A 22,329-nucleotide genomic window follows, 5' to 3' on the forward strand; every position below is an offset into this window, starting at 1 on the left:
AACTGGAAATCTGTGAGCATGCAGGGGGTGCCATGAGGCAGAAAACCAGCATCTCTCCGTGCTTTTTTTTTTTTTTTTTTTTTTGGCTATGCCCTGCCCTGCTGAAAAAGTTTGGGTGTATCTTCTTGTCACCACCTGGTGCTACAAAAGCGGTGGAGTGCCGTTCTGGGTGGCCACAGACAGCCACGTGATCGAAAGGCTTGCCGCCTTGCCAGGTGCCAGCTCAAGGGGCATCCTGCGGCTGTGAACAAATCAAGTGTTCCTGTCCCACAGACCATTGACCGAGGCGGGTCTGTCTCTGGGCCGCGGCAGCCGATGATCCAGTTTCAGGTTTTTATTGGCACCGTAAACAAACACGCGAGAGAGCTGTCTGGGAGATTGTGGGCTCTGCCATGGCCATTCAGATCCCATTTCTTCCTGTAGCGGCTTATCCTATGTAGAAAATGTCTCCGTGACGTGGCACATGGTAGAAGGAAATTGTTTTTATGGAATTCAGTAATATCCAGTGGATAGTGTTACTCTCTCCAGCTCACTCTGACAGTGGACGCTCCGTGTTCCTGAGGAGCACGTCACTGTCCTGCTGTGAAAATCCTCGTCTCTTGTTGCCCTAATCCTTTCCTGTAGAGAGTTTCTAGCAGCAGGCAGTCCCTTTTCTGTCAGGGAGGGAGAAATAATAAAGGCAGCTATTCTACTTTTACTGAATGTGAAGTGCTCAGCGGCGTCACTAAATCCATAAAATGGTGAGTCATGATCACGGCACACCAGTCAGCCAGGAAGCGAGTGACAGAGCTGATGTTTATTTGCGACCAGCAGCTGATGCTGTTCCTCCGGTAGCACTTCTGTAGACCTCTCCTGTTTGTGGGCACAAGTGCCTGATTTCATTTTTAAGAACTCGAAGCTTTAATGAATGTTCTCAAGGCTGCCCAAGGAAACACTTAATCTGAAAAAGATGTTGAAAGCCTGGTGGATGTCTGTCTGGAAGTCCTGCTTTCTTGTGGTTGCCAGAGTTGACATTCTAGAAAAAGAGAATCTTGCTTGCGGTGCTGCCAGATGGTCTTTTTGTCATGGAGAGGGTGGTATTTGGAAGCTTCTGGAAGTCCATTTCACCACTAATCATTTGAGGGTATGTGAGCTTAAGTCTAGCATAGGTTATAGAAAGTGGTGAAACAAAGTAAGAAAACAATAATTCAATATCTTGCTTTGTGGCTAGAATGCAGACATTGTTTGGGAAAAATCACAGGGTGTAATTTGTGTGAATGTCAGTGGCCAACACCATTCATCTGAGCATCCGAGAACTAAAGGATTTTATGTAAGGTACTTCTTCCCCAGAGAGTGTGTGAAGAGGAAAAGAATAATATAAATGTATGTTGGTGTGTATACCTACTCACACACCTAGTAAAAGAAAAGTAAAAGTCAAGGTAGCTTAGAGAGGCAGTATTTAAAATAGTTGAGAACTTCTGTAACTTGGAAACAAAGGAAAGCTTCGGAGGATGATTTGCAGGAAAACAGACTGAGTGTCAATTACAAGAATAAAGGCAACAGTGGAAGATATAAAAATGTTTATTGGCCTCCTAACTCTTTTCCCCTTTAAACACACACTTTAGACTCAGAATGGTGCTCTTTTCTTTCAAAATAATACACCTTCTGTAATCATGCACCAGATGGCTCTGAAGGAACGGGTTTTAGTGAATCAAGTTCAAGCCCTTGTCTCAAAAGCTAAGCGCTTCCATCATCCGGCGCTCCACTCGAGATCAAAGTGTCTTGTGATCGTTTGAGGAAATTTCCACATAGACCCGAGCAATCATTGCCTTGTTCTTTCTTATCTTCCTCTTCATTTTCATGGTTTTTATTTCCAATCTATTGTTTCTTACCTCGTTAAGCACCTACAAAGACCTTGCAGGATTGGTCTGTCAGTCACCATTTGCACACATGGCCTGCCTGGCATTCCAGTGGACCATTTTGGGGATAAAACACCTTTCCTTGGTGAGCGTTGTTCTACTGACTCCTCTCTAGCGGACACAGGGCGAGAGCACCAAGTGTTCCTCAGAAACACTGATATACTGTGGGGTCATAGCCACCTTAGAAGAGTGTGAGGAAAGGTTGTATTTGAAAACTAAGTTTCCCTTGAAGAGTGGTTTCCAGTATGTGGAGAACCGTGGGTTGATTCTGCAGGCTAGTGATTACAAACAGCCTCGGTTGCATATGTAATCATTGTAGGAGGGAGAGGAAACGCTGAATTACTGATCCGTTCTCACTCGCGCTGCCAAAACCTTGAGACCCGACTTGATGGAGCCATTCAGAGAATCATTGTCTCTTGTTTCAGAATTTGGCTTTCAAGGGCCTGCAATGGCAAAGACCCAGGAAGCAGATTTCTGAATAGTAGGTCTCTGAAATTCTTGGCATAGGAAAAACAATAAAGTGAACATGAGATTCTTAAGTTTAACACCAAGAATAAAATTGCCACTACCGCCTAGTTTTAGTCTGGGAGTCAAAAGCATTGTAAATTGATTTTTATGCTATCATTTTTGCCACCCGTGCTCTCTGCTGCTGCCTGCCCACCCCACCCCCGCTCCCCTCACCTGTTAATGTGGTTTGGAGTTCGTGTATCTTACATCGACCACGTGCAGTAAACGCTTCCTGTACAAAGGTGCTTGAAACAACATCTGTCATTACATCAAAGAAGGTGTTATTGCCAAGTGCAGCTGGAAGAGTTCTAATAATGAGATGGTTTTAAATGAGGTTATAATGAAATCTGTGTGAAATGCCTGAGCCTTTTTCTAGGAAAATGAAAACGTGTGCAGTTCTCCCGCTTTATAGTCTTATTATATAAACCTTGCTTTTGCATGTGTTTAGTGCAGTCATTGTTCTATGTGAGAAGCTTGAGAATGCATTTCTGGTTGTGAAAAGTGCATTTTGTGTGTGTGCCATGTTGGAGAGGTACCATTACAGAAGGTTGCTATGGTATTGAATCCCCTCTCTTCAGGGGGCAAAGCCCCTCCGATGAATGTGGTGTTTGTGGATTCTGAACCAGCATGAGAATTCCTGACTGAGAGTCTAGAAAAAGTTATAATAAACTCATTACACAATTAAAAAGAAGAGCTGTCCTCCAGAATGTGAATCCAAACCCAGAAAAGTGTTCAGTGAGCAAGAACAATACTCAGTAGGTTTTCAAATTGATGGAGCTTTCCAATGGTAACTAATTTGTTCCAGCATTCAAGTGAGCATAATTAACAGAGACTTTCTTTCTTAGGCCGATTACTCTCCAAAAACCATGCCAACATTGTAACTGTAAGCAGTGAAAACCAATATTTATGAGGGGGATTGTGCAAGAGTTTGTGTGACAGATGGACATTTTATCACTGTTGATGTTTGGAATTCCCTTGAAAAGTAATGTAATATCTTGTTATTTATGAATGAATGAACAAATGATGGTGCTTTGCTGCCTGGGTTTTCTTTAAAAAGAGGAATGTTAAATCTTTTTCTCTGTTTCGCCCCCTATTTCTCTGTTAGGCACCCTCATATATTCTAATGCAAAAGCTGAAAAATCATAATTGTGTTTTTATTACAGATACAGATCCACGTGTTTTAGAAAAACAAGAATTACAGCAGCCAACCTACGTTGCCCTCAGTTACATTAATAGGTAAGCCATTTTCAGAATTTATAGCAACCTCCTATCTGCCACAGGTTCATTTTTTAGGTGTATCTTTTTAACATAGTAGGAAAAATTGTTTTCGGTCTTAAATGTTTACTGGAGATTATTTAACATCCACCTCTATACAGAATTTTTCTTGTTTCTCTGTTGCAGAGATGTGGGATTGTAGTTCTCTGTGCATATGGCTGAAAACATGACTGATTTATAAGCTCATTCTGGAAGTATTTTGTATGCAGAGTTAGAATATGCTCTTTTGACTTCATAGGGCAGTTTGAGAGATTAATGGATTTATGTTTGAGTGAAACTTTTAAACCCTGGGGTGAAGAAGTACTTTATGAATTCAGAAAATTGTTGGAATATCAGAATATATCAGGATGTAACAAATTGAAATAATTTAATATCAAAGTTATTTAATAGCTCATTTTTAGTTAAAAAAAAAAAAACATTCTCAGCAACCGACCCCATCTGTGCAGAGTAACGTGAGTTTTTACTGAAACTGATCGTGTGAGCATGACTTGAGAGAACACTTAGAACTTGATCTATCAGGTCTAAAAGAGGACTTGGTGTTTCAGCCAACTTAATTAAGGAGACCGTGATTTCTGGAGACAACCTAAAATCAACTTATGTTAAGAAAACACACACCCCCGAAGAGAAGAAGGCAAAGCAAAAGCAAGACTGGCTTTTAATGAGAATGAAAAACTCTGCTCATAATTCAGTGCATGAATTTCTGTCAACTGTCCCCCCCCCCTTTTTTTTTAATATGAAGTGAAGAGTAGGTTTCCGTCTCTTGGTACCAGAGCTGAGGTTCAGGGTCTGAAGTAGAAAACTGGGAATGAATTATCTGTACTGTTGCATTTCAAGGTATTTTGGGGGAAAACTTACTTAAATCTTTAGAGAGCTTTGAGTTGGAGTGGCCTTATTCCATTTCAAGTTCTTTTATACAGCATGTTTTTAAAATGATTCATTAACATAAACCTCTATCTGCATATTGACTCTGGATTTCCTGCTTACCAGCCTTGCTGGGAAGTGAGGTAAAATGTCTGCAGGGTCTCATTGCCCAACATTTTTGAAATATTTTAAGTAGAACACCTTCAGAATCATATCAGATACAAACGAAGGCGTATTTGCTTACCTGGGTTTCTCACAAAACCGGTTTCCAGTGATTAACATGGGTTTTGAAAAGTCTTTATACATTAGAATTGTGTATGTGATATGTTAATTAGCCTACTAATATTGGGCAAGAGGATCAGTAGGCTTATAGATGTGGCATTGAATAGGACTTTTTAGTAGCGCAGCTATTTTGTTTCAGGTAAAATGTTGCCTATGTGTATACAAATCCCTATAATGCCAAACCTTACTGCAATAAGAATCTGAGATTTTCATGTTCTGTCGTCTTCGTATTGTCAGCCATGTTGGCAGCAGGCGTTCTACTCACCAAAGAAATACTCTGCCAAGTGTGACTTGGGACTACAAAAGAAGGCGAAGAATAGGGACAAGGGTCACACGCAAAAAACCACCAGAGAACTTGGGTCAAGTATGATAATTTAGCATAAACTGTGCAGGAGGATAAGCCTGAATCTCAGAGTCTTGGCATAGGAAAAATAACAAGGTGAGGGGCGCCTGGGTGGCACAGTCGTTAAGCATCTGCCTTCGGCTCAGGGCGTGATCCCGACGTTCTGGGATTGAACCCCGCATCAGGCTCCTCTGCTGGGAGCCTGCTTCTTCCTCTCCCACTCCCCCTGCTTGTGTTCCCTCTCTCGCTGGCTGTCTCTCTGTGTCAAATAAATAAAATCTTAAAACACACACACACACACACACACACACACACACACACACACACACACAAAAACAAGGTGAACATGCAATTCTTAACTCCTCATTCGCCATGTCCTGTCCCAGATGACACAGAGTAGACCTACGAGGGGATGGATAGGTTTGCTGCTGATCTTTAGGTGAAGAGAAGGATTGTATATGGAGAGTTTCCCAGGTTACTAACAACCTTTCTCACTTGAGATCCCTTTGTGGACAGTGTCACATTGGTAACATAGTTCTTAACACATGATAGACACTCTGGGTGTTTGTAGGTGATGGATAAACACCTAGTAAATGAGAGGGCTGAGCCCTGGCTAGCTGTGAGGAGGAAGCCAAGCCTGGCCACAGGGAGAGAGAGGCTAAAAGGAGTCTTAGGGCCCTTAGACATAGAAGGGAAACCTTGAAATTCACATGAAGCCAGTACAAGATTCAAGAAGAGAGTAATAAGGGTTAGGGAACTGGAGAGAAAATGAGCTTGACAGCAATATCCTGAATACAGCAGAAAAGAGTACTATTTAAAAAAAAAGTTGAACAAATAAGGTTTTTTTTCTCCAACCTCAGGGGGAAAATAGTCTAATTTTGCTGAGCAGTGAAGATGGAAAGAGAACATTTCTCTGGTCATATATCTGTTTATACAACTCCAATGTACTTTTGGACATCTCAAAATTGAGATGAAACTTTCGTTGGCAAGAACGTTGCCAAACACTGAAAGCAACAGAGTTTGGGTCCTTAAAATGGAGCTTGCTTTTTGGATTCCAAAAAAGAACTGAGTGGAAATTGGATCCTTTATTTATACCTATTTTAAATTGCTTTACTCTCTTGAACATAATGTGTTGAACAACCCTTTAATTCCTTGAAAAGCGGGTCTGTTACGACACCCGAGCAAATTTTAAAATATAAATAGTTTAATGAGAATGAGAGAGACTGAATTAGTGAGGGTTATGGGAACAGCTTGGGGCGGGGGAGATGGATATGAACTTTAAGGGTAGGAAGGAAGCTCTGTTAATTTTGTGATGCGAGGAACAATGGTAAGTCCATGTAATGGGAAATTTAATTAGAGTCTGTATAATATTCATATACCTGGGAAGCATAAAGGTCAAGAAGAAAGGCTACAAGATTTTGAATGAGAGAGAATATAGAAGAAATAGTAGGGGCACCTAGGTGGCTTAGTCGGTTGGGTGTCTGCCTTTGGCTCAGGTCCTGGGGGTCCTGGGATCGAGCTCCGTGTTGGGCTCCCTGCTCAGCAGGGAGTCGCTTCTCCCTGTCCCTTTGCCTCCTCCCCCTGCTCATGCTCTGTGTCTCTCCTCAAAATCTTAAAAAAAAAAAAAAAAATACTAGAAAGAGCTAACGTAACACTTACGCTTTGAGCTCTATGCTAAACATTTTTTTACATTGCGTATTTCAGTCTTCACAGTCGTCATATGGGGAGGGGTACTATGATGATCTCCCCCGACAGGTAGGTGCGGAAGTTCCTTGTCATAGGTCCCCAGGTGGTATGCAGGGGATTACTGGGTTCAAAACCTACATTAGGCTCCAAAATCTGGGTTCCTAATCACTGTACACCCTGATTTGTTGGGATATCGGAGAGCAACAAACAGGTTTAGAAAAGTAAGAGGGGGGGCGCCTGGGTAGTACAGTTGTTAAGTGTCTGCCTTCGGCTCAGGGCGTGATCCCGGGGTTCTGGGATCGAGTCCCACATCGGGCTCCTCCGCTGGGAGCCTGCTTCTTCCTCTCCCACTCCCCTGCTGTGTTCCCTCTCTCGCTGGCTGTCTCTCTATCACATAAATAAGTAAAATCTTAAAAAAAAAAAAAAAAAAAGAAGAAGAGGGAAATTTGGAACACTAATGTTAGAAAAATATGGTAGGACAGCTGGGTAGAGGGGACTCCGAGAGACCTAAAGATCAGAGTATATCGCCATGCCGTAGATAGCTGGAGGGTGGCAACCTAATAAAAACAGTAGGAGACAGCAGGAGCTACACCTGCCGTGAGAGAGGCGATCGGTAACTCCTAAATGACGCATTGCTACCCGGAGAGCAAGTTGAGTGTGCCAGGCACACGTAGCGGAACAGCTATCTTCCACTCAGTCTCACCAACAGGCTAGCGATGGGTGAGCTACAGGGGAAGTCAGGCGAGTCTCCATAAAAAGGCTGGTGGGAACCACTGGCCTGGACCTGCGGGGTTTCCTTCAGGTGACTGATGTGGTTCAGGTGGCTGCCTTGAGGGGACAAGATAGCTTATTAGTAACTTGTGACTCCCCAAAATGGGTAACTGAGATAACTTAAAGACCTAGTAACCTACATGGCCATGACTGCTAGTTGTACTGTCTTTGCTACAAAATGGTTTTCTTAATTTAGAAATTTCATTTTAACATCAATTTTTCAAGTATATATATCCTTTTGGGGTAAGCTATAAAGGCGTATCCTGCCTAGGCACAAATTGGTACCTTTCTGGCAGTCCGTTCCTCGTCATTTATTACCTAATAAAGATGTAGTCTTTTCTCATTCCTGAACTACCGCTGTGCTCAAATTCTCTGTAAGACTCTGCACTGCCACAACAGTGAGGTTTGACCTCCTCTGAAAATGGATTTGTAGTTAGCTTCGTGTTTGCTATTAAATAGCAAATTCTGAAATGGGTTTCCTAGGACAGCAATTCCAAGGGGTATTGTTGTGTGTCTGTGTCTATCGGTCTGTCTGTCTCTCTCTCACACACACCTCATTCACTCGCAAACGATTCTGTGGTCAATTAAGTTTGGGAAATTCTGAGTGAGATAAAACGGGTTTCTTTACTGTAGGATTTATCAGATCTTTTCCTTTGCTGCTATGCATGTTAAGTCTCCAAGAGAAAATATATTTCTCATAGGGACCTGATCCCGGAGCATTTTTTCTTGAAGCATCTGATCGGACTAGTTCTGCATATCCGGCAGGGGGTTGCTAGAATTATACCACTTTCACCTATATCCTTAGCTTCCCCAAGGAATCTTGAAGCCTTTTATGCAGGAAAGCTTTCTATTCTTTTTCTGATTCAAAACTCAGAACACTACTTTTTTCCTCATGGTCAACGGGGACAAAGGAGAAAATTGTGCCCTTATATGGTAACTCGACTTGTTTTGTGCCTCATTTATTTATTTGAGTGAGCGGGGGAGGGGAGTGGTGGGGTGGGGGTGAAAAGTATCTTAAGCAGACTCCCTGCCAAGTGCAGAGCTCAATCTCAGGACCCTGAGATCATGACCTGAGCCGAAACCAAGAGTCCGATGCTTAACCGACTGCGCTACCCAGGCGCCCCTTCTTGTGCCTCTTTTTATTAAGAAAACATTTTTTTAAAGATTTTTATTTATTTGGGGGGGGAGAGAGAGATTGAGAACGTGCATGATTAGTGGAGAGCGGCAGAGGGAGAAGGAGAAGCAGACACTCTGCTGAGCAGGCAGCCTGATCCCAGGACCCTGAGATCATGACCTGAGCTGAAGACGGAGGCTTCACCGACTGAGCCACCAAAGCCTCCCTTCTTGCCTCTTTTAATAGTGAGCCCGTTACTTCTCACAGCCTTCCCAGATACTGAGTTGGCTTCTATTAAAATAAAGCTTACATTTCTTAGAAATTATCACAATTTATTCCCCCATCTCCAATGTAATTCTCTTCTGTCTTTGAGAAATAGAACAAGGCAGTGGTTCTAAGTGTAGGAGGAGTGGGGCACCTGACTGGTTCAGTCGGTGGAGCATACCACCCTTGATCTTGGGGTTATAAGTTCAAGCCTCACGTTGGGTGTAGAGATTACTTAAAAATCTTAAAAATAAATATATAATATGGGAGGAGTCAGACTACTTAGGTTTGAGTCCTGTCTCTCTTGTTCATGAGCTTTGTGAGCAAGTTGACAAGTCTCAGCCTCTGTTTCCTTCTCTCTGATGACACTTTCCTTATTTTGAGTATTCATGCATAGAAGGCACATGCAACTGTGTTTATGTCCTAGTGTTACATAGGAATAGATCTTTTAAGTATTTTTTTTTTTTTATATTCTGCTCATGCAAGTTAGCCTTTTCTCTATCAAGTCAGTAATGAGAGGAACAACTGCAGAGAGGAAGCATTGCTTTGGGGGGGGGGGGCTGAAAAACCCCCACCAGGAAATAAGCTCCATGAGGGCAGGGACATTTTCTGTCCCCCACAACGGTTTCCCCAGTCCCCAGAACAGTGTCTGGCACCTAGTAGACTCTCAATATTGATTGAATGAGTGAGTGCATGAATGCATTGTGAACTTGCGTCTGAGTCCAAGAGAGTGAATAAATGGAGGATTCCAGGAACTCGAGGGATGCTTCTGTGAGAAATCAGGAGCCTCAAGTACTCACTTGCGTTGAGAGGGCCACATGATAAAAATGGAATGTTGTACTTTTATTCAGCATTCATATGGAATGCAGAACTGTTGAGATCTTTTAAGTGGTGGCCATCACTAGTTTTCCTGCCATAAACAACTGGACAAATTTATGAGATAACAGTTTGTAGGCTCTGCGTAACCGGTAGGCTCTGCGTAGTCGGCAGGCAGTAAAGACTGATCCCTGAGAGACAGGAAACATGAGGTGAGCCCTCTGATCACCTGGCTCACCCTGAGGACAATCTCCTCACTGCAGTGGAGTACGTTAGAACCTAAGCACAGCACAACAGTCCCACTGTCCTGAGAAGAGATAGGTCAGTGGTTACCATCCTGCCCTTTTAACTGAGATATTAGAAATAAGAGCTTTGTCCTAGAGTGTAACCTGCTTTAGAGCCACTCTAACACCTAACAGCAAGCCTCTGTATGATCTTCAGAGACAAAGTTCGGAGGGGAGTCCTGACAGGTCAGATATTCTTGGGAAATACTTTGGGCTTTCCACAGATTTGCCCTAAGAAGGTATAAATCTAGGTCTATCCAGGTTCAATATAATCAGCCTGAAATTGAACTGCCTGCTAGAACAAAAATCAATAGTCTTCGTAGGAATAAATCCAATATGACAATGTCTAATATGCAGTAAAAAATTACTAGACATGGACAGGAAAATCTTATCCTTAGACAAGGGAAAAAAGCAATCAATAGAGACCCTCCCTAACATCTGATATGGCCCAGATGTTAGTTTTAGGAACAAAGACTTGAAAGCAATCATTGTAAATGTGTTCAAGAACTCGAAGGAAAAATACACTAAGAGGTTGTTTTGAATGAAAATAAAATCAGTCTGGATGCTTTTTTTTTTTTTTTAATCCTACCAGAGTATAAACTGCTTAATGAAAGCTTTCTTCCTTTTTCCCCACTTTTATTCCCACTCCAAACCTCACCTAATTCCCCCAGACCATCACTCTGGCTGTTTCAGTTGGACTCATCTTTGCCAGATTATAGTCCGTCATAGTCTCATAAAGAAAGGCTGTACTTAGCCAAGTGTGCACTGACCTTCTATTTTATACAAACAAGACTGAAACACTTGATTTTTTTTTTTAATCTAAAGGCAGTAGGTTTTGTTTTGTTTGTTTTTAATGAAACCACCTGTTTGTGGTCTTCTGAGAGCAGTCTGCATTTATTATAATACAAGACATGCTTTCCTATTTCCCTCCTTTGTCCACCAGATCTGAAGTTCTATGTGCCCTAGCCCCGTACTGAAGTTTGTGGCCTAATGTATGCCGTAAACATGTTGCATGCTGTTAATCTCAAACACCAGACGTTGTGCTACCATTTTCTTAACCTGTGTTTTTTATGAACATCAGTTGAAACAAAGCTGAGATGGCTGCCTGCCAGATTTTGCTTGTAATATCTCTAACCTGATTTGGCTTGCTCATTGTGTTTTGCAAAAACCATGTACTCTCAAGGGACACTGGGAAGCTGGAAAGAACCCTTATGTGACATTTTGGCTTGCTTCAGCAGAATTAGCTTGCGCTGCTGGCATAAAACACATGGTGAGAGAGGGGAGTCTTGGCAGAACTTGGTGATATGATTTGCTTGCTAGGCTCCGGGCTTCTTGCATAACTAACTTCTTTGTTATTCAGTTTGTTCTTAGGGCAATCAGTGGTTTGTTTTTTTTTTTTTTTTAAAGATTTTATTTATTTATTCAACAGAGACAGCCAGCGAGAGAGGGAACACAAACAGGGGGAGTGGGAGAGGAAGAAGCAGGCTCACAGCGGAAGAGCCCGATGTGGGGCTCGATCCCAGAACACCGAGATCACGCCCTGAGCCGAAGGCAGACGCTCAACCGCTGTGCCACCCAGGCGCCCCGGGCAATCAGTGTTTTAAAGCAGGTTGCTTATACAGCTCCCCATTAGGCCATTTTTTTTTAGCCTTTCTTGTGTCCACCATCAGTATTTATATCAGTCATCTTTTTTTTTAATTGCAGTGTAGTTAACACACAGTGTTATATTAGTTTCAGGTGTACAGTATAGTGATGCAACAATTGTATACATCACCCAGTGCTCATCACAAGTTCACTCTTAATCCCCATCATCTGTTTCACCCCCACCAGCCACCTCCCCTCTGGTAACCAACAACCCTCTATATTTAAGAATCTGATCTTTGGTTTGTCCCTCTTTTTTCTTTGTTCATTTGTTTCTTAAATTCCACATATGAGTGAAATCATATGGTATTTGTCTTTCTCTGACTGATTTCACTTAGCATTATATTTTCTAGATCCATCCATGTTGTTGGAATTGGCAAGATTTCATTCTTTTCATGGCTCAGTAATGTTCCATTGTGGACACTTGGGCTGCTTCCGGAATTTGGCTGTTGTAAATAATGCTGCAATAAACCTAGAGATGTATGTATCAAATGTACGTATGTATTCAAATTAGTGTTTTCATATATATATATATATATATATATATATGAAACTTTTTTTTTGGGGGGGGCATATATCCAGTAGTAGAATTACTGGATCATATGGTAATTTTTTGAGGAACTTTTTTTTACATTTTTTTGAGGAACCTCCATACTGTTTTCCACAGTGGTTGTAGATATTCTTTATCGGATATGTCATTTGCAAATATTTTTTTTCCCATTCAGTAAGTTTTCTTTTAGTTTTGTTGATTATTTCCTTTGCTGTGCAGAAGCCTTTTATTTTGATGTAGTTTTAATAGTTTGTTTTTGTTTCTTTTGCCTCAAGAGATGTATCTAGGAAAATGTTGCTGCAGCTGATGTCAGAAATTACTACTTGTGTTCTCAAGGATTTTTATGGTTTCAGGTCTCACATTTAGGTCTTTAATCCATTTTGAGTTTATTTTTGTGGGTGGTGTAAGAAAGTGGTCTAGTTTCATTTTTTGCACGTAGCTGTCCAGTTTTCCCAGCACCATTTGTTGAAGAGACTGTCTTTTTCCCATTGCATATTTTTTAGAATTTTTTTAAAAATTAAACTCTGTGCCCAGTGTGGGGCTTGAACTCACAACCCAGAGATCAAGAGTCACATGCTCTACCGACTGAGCCAGTCAGGTGCCCCCCCCCCCCCGTCACATATTCTTTCCTCCTTTGTCGAAGATTAACGCCATTGTCTTAAGTTTATTTGTGGGCTCTCTCTTCTGTTCCATTGATCTATGTGTCTATTTCGTGTGAGTACCATACTGTTTCAGTTACTACAGCTTTGTAACATGACTTGAAGTTTGGAACTATGATACCTCCAGTTTGTTCTTTTCAAGATTGCTTTGGCTATTTAAGGTCTTTTGTGGTTCTATACATATTTTAGGATTGTTCTAGTTCTGTGAAAAATGCTGTTGGTATTTTGATAGGGATTTCATTGAATCTGTAGATTGTTTTGGGTAGTTTGGATATTTTAACAGTGTTCTCATCCATGAGCATAGATCTGTTTCATTTGTTCTTTTCGTTTGATCTCATTTGTGTCCTCTTTAGTTTCTTTCATCAATGTTTTATAGTTTTCAGAGTTACAGGTATTTTACCCCTTTAAGTTTATTCCTAGGTATTTCATTATTTTTGGTGCAATTGTAAATGGGATTGTCTTCTTAATTTTCTGCTACTTCATTATTAGTGTATAGAAATGCAACAGATTTTTGTATATTGATTTTGTATCCTGTGACCTTACTGAACTGATTGATTTATAAATTCTCATAATTTTGGGGTGGAGTCTCTAGGGTTTTCTATATATCGTATCATTATGACTGATCTTTTTTTTAACGTATCTTTCAGTGCAGTTCAAAGCTGCCTTACTTTTTTTTTCCAAAATCTTCAGACTTCCTGGAGTTAGAGAATCTGTGATATTGAAACTATCTAGTAATAGACTTAGATTTTCTATTTTTCTCCTTTTGTAGAAATCTATTTCCTGGACTTACCCTAAGCAAGAGCTGCTGTACTTTCAGTATTTCCAACTGTGACATTTCCATGTTGATCTGAGTATCCAGTGGAGCTGCTTCTGCTCTCTTCCTGGCACTGTGTTCACGTTGAGACCTCTAGTGTCTCAGACCTTCCTTCTTTGCCTCCCCATTCTTGCCTCCCCATTCGGGCTGTTTGCTGGATATTAACTTTGAATTTATCAACTTAGATTAATTCCCTTGTGCCCTTGACCCTGCTTACTCATTATTTCCACTCTCAGCCTCAGATAAAACTAAGCAGTGCCTCTCTACTCAGGCTAGCTTCTATGGGTCACTTAGAAAAGCACCTAGCAATGTGACTTGTCCCACCACAAACACAACCTTTCCAACCTTAGCTGAGTCCTCAAGACTGCTGCATAATCCTTTCTCATCCCGCATTAAAACCTTGCTAAACTTATCACCAACAATTTCAAGTGTACCCATTATACTCAAGTTCCTAAAGGAATTCCCAATCCCCTTTCCAGCAGATGTTCTCAGTTCCTGTACTGAGAGGATATAAAGACTGTTTCTGTGTTCACCCTCAACTTCCCTCTTTGTCGTCTACAAATTTATCTGGATCTTTCATCCACATTATCTTCATTCTTTCTCCTTTGTTCAAAGCTGGAACCACGACTTAGACTCTACACCCATCTCTGATCCTGGTGGCCTCAAATCCCTCTCCTCTGGCTTATTTAGTAACAGCACATCTACCTGAAGGTCTTGTCTATCCCTAAGAATTCCCTGTGCATTTCCTCCTCATAGATAACTAAGGCATCTTCCTTAACACCTTCGTCTGCTTGGCCTCCCTGCATTTAATGCCACTGGCTTCTTTGTTCCTGAAACCCTTTCTTCTCTTGTGCCCATTAACTCGTTCTGTCCCCCTCCTTCTCCTACTTCTTTACACAAATGGAGGCTTCTCCCTAACTTGTGTCCCTCGTATCTTGCTTTTCTGTGTATATTCACTCCATTCCATGAGTGCCTCTGTGGAGAGGACTCCCCAGCCTGTAACCCCAGCTTTCCTCCAGTCTTCGTTTCTAACTGCCCTCTCCTTACTGGTACATGAATGTGCGGGATGGGCTCCACTCATCCAGCGCTGGGTCCATTATTTCACTTCTGTCTCCGCTACTGATCTTCCTTTTTGGATTTACAGTGCTATTGAATGGTCCCTACTCATTCATTAGTCTAGGAAGCTTGGACTATCTGCTTGCCACTCTTTTCCTCCCATTTCCAAATACCCAGGCACCAAATTTGTAATGTCTGCACCCTAATCACCTCTTGAATGCTTCCCCTGCTACTGTCTTTACTTGAGCCTCTAATTTCCTGTTTTGGATTATTTCTGTTGAATACCCATCTCCCCCACGGAGAGTATGAGCTCCATGGGGACAGGAACTTTGTCTATCTTGGTCATCACTATATCCTCAGCTTCTAGAACAGTGCCTGTTACACATAGGTTTTTAATAACTACGTTTTGAATAAATGTGGGAATAACAATCACAGTTGTGTGTGTTTGTGTGTTGTGTTGTGTTGCCCTCCCATTATGTATTTTACATACCTTCCTAATTCCTGCCTCTTCATACCTGACTATATGTCAAGTACTTGAAATCAAGGGACCGTTGTGCACAGTGGCAAATCTTAAGGGATGACCTTGGAGATTCTCACCACCACCACCACCCCCCCACCACCATACACATTTACAAAATGACTCAAGGCACTATACCTCTCTTATTTCATTTGGAAATTCAGATCGCTGGCAGTAATCTACTTGATTTATCGTTTTCCCCTTATGTGCCGCACCTCGGAGTTAATTAAGAAGGCCATGAATCTTCCCTCCATAGCTCTTGCACACGCCCGTTTGCGGGATACTCTCATATTGCTGAGACTGTTGATTTGGGACTCAAGTTGAAACATTACTTAATTTTCTCACATTGAGGTTCATTATGCTGAGCCTAAAGACTAGTCTTGCCTTTGAAGGCCCCTTCACTGGCAAGCTTTAAAATAGCTCTGTGTTCCCAGTTTCTAAATAACTTGTTCTCATTTCCGCCACCATGGCCAAGACCTTGCCCGCTGGCTCAGAGTAGTGCAGCGAGGTCAGCCTCGTGTCCCCAGAAAGACCTCTCCCTCCTCAGCCACAGCGTAGACTCTCACCTCTGGTCTGTGTGTAGGTTGTTTCCAGCAATAGCAACGTGGACTTAAGACAGCCACACAACTATGTCATCCCAAGCAACACCAGACCATCCAGCCTGAACGAATGAGGAGTCCAGTCATAAGAAAGCATTAACCTTAATTCCTTAGAAGACCAACACTAAATTTAATGGAATTGTCATGCTAGGAAGAATGAAATGTGTAACACAGAAAATTACTTTGTTGCATCATTTTCAATACAGAGTAGCTTCTGAGCACCTACTCTGTGCGGGCACTGGGCCGCACACTTGGCTATGTCATCTGTAATCTCACAGTGACCCTATGTCACAGCTCTTCTCTCCCTTGTACACCTGATGAATTCCCAAGAAGGCGGTGGGAGCTCTTAATGCCTTGGACCCCTTTGGAGAGCCGGTAAAGCCTATGGACTGTATCCCAAATATTGTTAAATTCATAAACCAAACTACATAGGATTATGAAGAAAATGAGTTATATTAAAATGCACTTGTCAAAATACCAAAATTACACATTTGTGGTGTGGTAACATATGCTGCGTTATTAAGGCCTTTTAGAAGGCCTGGGTGCTGGGTTCATAGCCTCCACAATTTCAAATTAGTGATGAGTATAAATATTTTCAGACATCTGTTACAATTATACTAGGATATCAAGTTATCCATGACTTCTAATGGTTGCAAAGTCATAGGTACAGTGAAAATACTGGGACCAGTTGTCTAGAATCGTTATTGAAAGAAATGCTACATTTCAGTTAGAGTTTCAGTTTAGAGATTACTGGAGGTAAAGATGTCAGTTGTTTTTTTAATACAGGTTCACAGCTCTTCTCAACCAATGGCCCGTGTGGGTCCACAAACCCCAGGTGTTAAGAACACCTCCGTTAGGTGTCATAGTTACTAAATAGCTTTTAGAGGTGGGCTCAGGCCCAAATGTATGCAACTCCAAGGTCTTTGCCTTTTCTTGTATGTCCTAGTAATGTTTCATCCTCTTGCTCTGCTTTCCATTAGAATTTCACATAGTTTACATGTCATCGGGCTGCTCTGTGTGGAGTAGTAGGTCATGGCAAAAGCAAATCATAAAAACTAATAGGTATATAGCAACCCCTTTTATTTTACAAAGAACTTCACAAATATTTCCATGTATGCCAGTTTCTTATGAAATCACACATTTTCTCCATTGAGCCATGATTCTACTATAAAAGATTGCTCTTACCTTGTTTTTGTCAAGGATCAGACAAATTCAGTGACTTGCCCAAGTTCACACACAGCTAGTAAATGCAGACTTGGGACTTGAACTCCCAAATCGCTTTGTTGTACAGCCCTCTTCTTGTCCTTCTTCAGGATTGCCCAGACTTTAAAGTAGAAGGAAGTCAGGGGATTTCTCTCAAAGCCGCGTAGAATCCAGGCATGTCCAAGACGAGGGCCATGTCTCCTAATCTCCCCCTCCATTGTCTCTCACACATTGCCTTTAAAAACCTACCGCTTGGAATTTGCACACATAGAATTCTCTAATCGGATATGCAGACCAGGTGGAGTTACCAGACTTGAGTAATTTAAGTGCTAGTTTGTATTTTATGTCTTGTCTTCATTTGCTGATAAGACTAAACAACAAGCGAGGAGAGTTTTCAACCCTAAGCAGGTGATAATTTCGTCACTGGTCATTGCACTCATGTCATTCCTGTCCCAGGGGCTTTTTTCCCTTGCCTGATGCAAGTTAGTACATTTTCCTTGACAGTCCACTCTGTGCCGTTGCTAATGCCATAAACATGATATTCGACAAGTGGAAGGATTTGCAGAGAAGCCTTCCCAGTGGCTTCCACGTTCCGTGATCACTGAAATTCCCACACAGACAGGTGACGATGTGGGCCCGTGTCATTCACCGGTGGTGGGGCTAGCGTAAAATCTGTTCTTGCCAACTACCTCTCTCCTCTAACGAGATAGGATTCGGCGTGCCGAGGCCGGAGATCAGATCTGGCTTTTGGAGTGGTCCCTGCCTTCTCAGCAGTGTCTGTGGACATCTTTTCTTGCCTGTGACTGACTTAGCCAACCCCATCTTTCATTTCAGGTTGAGGGTTGAGCAACAGTTAGAGCTGTTCTCAGAAAACACAGCATCACCGTGGCAACTTTTGTGTGCTTGCCTCTTTCCTACCCAAATTCGCCGTTTGCCCAAATGAAGGTTAGCAGAAAAGGATAAGTGGTGTCCTAGTCCTTAAACCTAGAGAAAGTGCTGTGGCACTCGGGCAGGCGTGTCAGCCACAGATGCCTCTGTCCTGTAGACTTCCAGGAAAACTAGAATCTGTTGTTGGTGCAAACTTGATTTATTTTTTCATTTTCATTATTAGGACAGATTAATTTGAAGCAGCTAAGCTGTGAAGTCGCTTAGACTTGTTCTTCATTGTGCCCGTGCAAACATTCATTCCTTATTGCCCATTTTATTGTCGTGTTCAGCACCAGCCAGATTCAGTGATGGACAGTTCTCTTGGGCCAAACAAGTGTGATGAAAAGCTGGTTTCTATATTGCATTAATCTTTGCTAGACAGCAGCCATATTTTTGAAAACTCAAAGCCAGAATGCTTTTCATAATAAATGTACACTATGCTCTTAGTTCGTTACCCCTTAAAAAAATTTTTTTCCTGGTCTTTAGTGCAGATTTCTCTAGGGCTATGGTATCAGGGTCTTGTTTTCTAGATTTTTAAAGGGGCACGAATGTATTTGTTTATCTTATCTTAATTCAAAGTAGAAAAACTTTTCAATCTCTAATTCCTGAGGTTACCCAACACCCTGGTAGCCCCTAAAAGATTTTGAATACAAAAAGACCAGGTCCTGGGTCTGGAATTTTACCTACTATAAGTCTCTCCTTTTTTTTTTTTTTTTTTCCCTCCAACTTCAAAATAACAGCTTTACCATGGCTGTCATCTCTCCCATCTGTTGCTAAGTTTATTATGTGCATGTGAATTACAGGACTCATTCTATTATGTATAACACAGTACTGTATTGGCAAAGCAAATTAATCAGGAGTTTCAGGTGATCTTTTTTAATTTCCACTTAATTGTCTGGTTTCTTTTGCTCAACATGTTTTTGAGATTCATCCATATTATTGGATGTATTAGTACAAGTTTTGTTTTTGCTCATTATATAGTATTCTGTTGTATAACTTATCAAATTTATCCATTCTTCCATTGATGGTCTTTGGCTGTCATAAGGAGAGAGTCCATGAATGTTCTTGGACCAGTCTTTCCATGGCAGTAGCATTCACGTTTCTTAGGTATATTACTAGAAGGGGAATTGCTGAAACATGGCGTAGTGTGTGTTTAGCTGTTAAAAAGTCAGGTTTAGAAAGTGGTTGAACCATACTACTCCTGCAGGCGAGGTGGGAGGCTTCCAGTTTCTTTCCATACTCGCCAACATACTCACTGTGTTGTCAGTCACTCCAAGTTTAGTATTGTGGTGGTTGTATAGTGTGGTTTAGAGCAATTCCTTTTCAATTCATCATACCTCTTTATTTTTGCTCTATAAAAATGCTAAAATAAGAAAAAACCTAAAAGAAATAACTTAGATTTCATGAACAAATACAGTGCTTTTGAGTTTATTCACATGTTTAAAAATGATAAACTCCTTATAAAATTTTGCCTTTTCATTTGTTTTTTCTAGATTTCTTTGCAATAATAGGTGGCTTTTAAAAACCCTTGCTAATCTGAATCCACAAATATGGGTGGTAAGAGGATATCCATTCATCTTTTTACACATAAAAGTGTGACTCTGTTGAATCCCTTCCTTTACCACCCTACGGAGTGGACAGTCAGAAAACTGTGGTATGTCCCCGTATTCTATTTTTTCCTCTTGTGCCCAAGCAGAGAACTCCATGGGTGTCCTGAGCCATTCCTGCCCAGGCCTCGGGGAGGGATGACCAGCCGGGGTGCAGGTGGGCCTGTAGCGTCTGCACTGCTGCATTCCCAGATGCCCTTGCATGAATCTGTGGACCCATTGCCCAGAGCTAGCCTAAGGACGGTACAGCGGTGTCAGATTTCTCTTTTCAAAAATGAGAACAGCTTTTTTTTTTTTTCCTAAGAATAAAAGCAATGTGCCTAGGTATACATACGTATGTAATAAAAATATTAAAAAGTGGATGGAATGAAGAACTACAAAATCCAGAATCGTAGTTATCCGTGAGGACAGAAGTATCATGGGAAGGAGTAGACACAGGGCTTTACCTGTGTTGTTAGCATTTTATTTCTTAAATTGGGGGTGAGTTTATAAGTTTTTGTGGCAGTGTTCTTCAGACCATTTTGAAATCCTAAATGTTGCAAATAGTTCATTCTCATTGTTAACGATGTATATATCAATCTAGTATATAAAAGAAACAGAAATCACCTGTATTTCTGCCACCATGCACAGGAAATACCACTCCTAACAGTTTGGCCTATGTTCTTCCATGATTTTGTGTTCTCTTCTTTCTGTATATAATATATATATATTTATATATATATATATATATTTATTTATTTATTTATTTATTTATTTATTTATTTTATATATATATATATATTTATATATTTATATATATATATAGTTCCATAGTGGAATTTGTTCATATGGAAAGAGACAGAAAAAAATGCATAAATGGGACATACCCTATATTTCCATTTCTATACTGTCCTTTTTAAAAACAAATTTAATTGTGGCACTATTTATACATTAATAAGTATAGCTGTATTATCATTTTAATGGGTACATATTAGCCTACATATGGGTTTACTATAAATTTCTTTAACCCTTTCTTGATGAGCATTTAGGTAGTTTTCTTAAAAAATCATTACTGTAGAAACAGTGTAACAGTGAATAGCCCGTATTTATACCTTGTGAACTCCAGTCCAGTTATTCCCTTAGGATAAATTTCCATCAGGGGTTGCTGAGCCTACGCATGTACGCAGCTGAGACTTTAATATATTTCACTAGAGTGTCCTCCAGGAATGTGTTTCAGTGTAGAGTGTATAGGTGTCTGTTTTGCCCTTCATTACCCACAGTGAGGATTAGGATTTTTTTTAAGTAATGTCTATACCCACCATGGAGCTCCAACTCCTAACCCCGAGATCAAGAGTCACATGCGTTACTGACTGAGCCAGCCAGGTGCTGGCGCCCCTAGGATTCTTCCACATTCTTCCCAGCTTGAAAAACTGAAAACCGAAAAGCCTATCCCATTGTTATAATTTTCATCTATTTGATTTGCTATCTTATCAGTGTATTTTTCTCTTTACAAAGTAATATCAGTGTGGAAATCCAGTAAAATAAAAATGATGAAAATGTTTTAATTTTTCCACTCAGAGTTATTAATAATATTAATTGGTTAATAATTCTGGGTATTTTCTTCTTTTTTTCTTGGGCATATTTTTTTAGAATCCTACCATACATAGAATTGTTATCTGCTCTTCTTAACTATATTGTGAGCATTTTTGCCTCTAAATATTTTTTTTAAATAATCAGTTGGCAGCATTAGTACCTGGAATATAACCATTTCGCATTGGTCATTGGATAGTTTTCTATTTTTCACTGTTAGAAAGGATGCCATGATTCCCTCTGACATGTTTCTAGAAAGGAGATTCAGGAGCGTAGACACTTCACCACTGATGCAGATGGTCGCATTATTTCCGTAAAGGATGGTAGTCAATTTTTATTCTTACCACAGTGAATGAGAATATTGTTTCACTGTTTCCTTGCTGGCATTAAGGATGACCATTTTAACACTTTGCCAATTTAATAGTAAGGAAAATGTCAGTACGTAGTATTTGTGAATGGCCAGCGAGATGAATCTGTTTTTCATGTAAACAGGGCCATGACCTAGAACAGGGCTAGTAGATCTTTTCAACAACACATAAAGGAAGGCTGTAATTTCCAAGCTGTCTTCTGGAATTCCTTTCAAAAGGGTACTGAATATGAGATCCAGGTAGAAGCCAAAATTTATGCCCCAGTCCCTGTAGAACAATGATCGAATTATTTATATAAAATTATAGGGTCCCTTGCTTGAAACTGAACGACTAAACGTTTGAATGATTCCCGAGGAATCAAAGATCATCTTGCACTCAGATATGTTCCTTCCTTTCCACCATTTGCAGTCAGTCTGTAAGAATCACAAAGGCCCTAGACAAGGAGGGAACCAGATGTAAGGGGTGGAAAAAGAGAAGGCGTGCTGGCTGATTTCTGCTCCCATCTCTTTTTCAACAGCCACTCCCTCCAGACCCCGACTTCCCTTCCATCCTCCCCATTTGTGCAGAAATCTAAGGTGAGAGACTGATAGGAAATGGTAATTGGGCCTTTTCAAATTCCTTGGTTTTTATAGGTAGACACCGACTAGCCCTGTCCCTTAGGCCTGTGAGATCCACACCGTCTTGCAGTCAACCTGGATGTCCCTTCCATTGTTTTGTT

General features: G+C 40.9%; 1 protein-coding gene across 1 annotated transcript in view; it reads left to right on the forward strand.

The window, feature by feature from the left end:
• Positions 1–22,329, forward strand: part of JAZF1 (JAZF zinc finger 1) — a 327,118-nt gene that overhangs the window by 185,883 nt on the left and 118,906 nt on the right. Inside the window, exon 2 of the mRNA XM_045792964.2 lies at positions 3,569–3,641. Within this exon, the coding sequence (XP_045648920.1) occupies positions 3,569–3,641 (73 nt within the window). The remainder of the gene's footprint in view (positions 1–3,568; positions 3,642–22,329) is intronic.

The sequence above is a fragment of the Ursus americanus genome, chromosome 3, assembly GCF_024610735.1.
Source record: "Ursus americanus isolate L20-20 chromosome 3, mUrsAme1.1.p, whole genome shotgun sequence".
Taxonomy (NCBI): Eukaryota; Metazoa; Chordata; class Mammalia; order Carnivora; family Ursidae; genus Ursus; species Ursus americanus.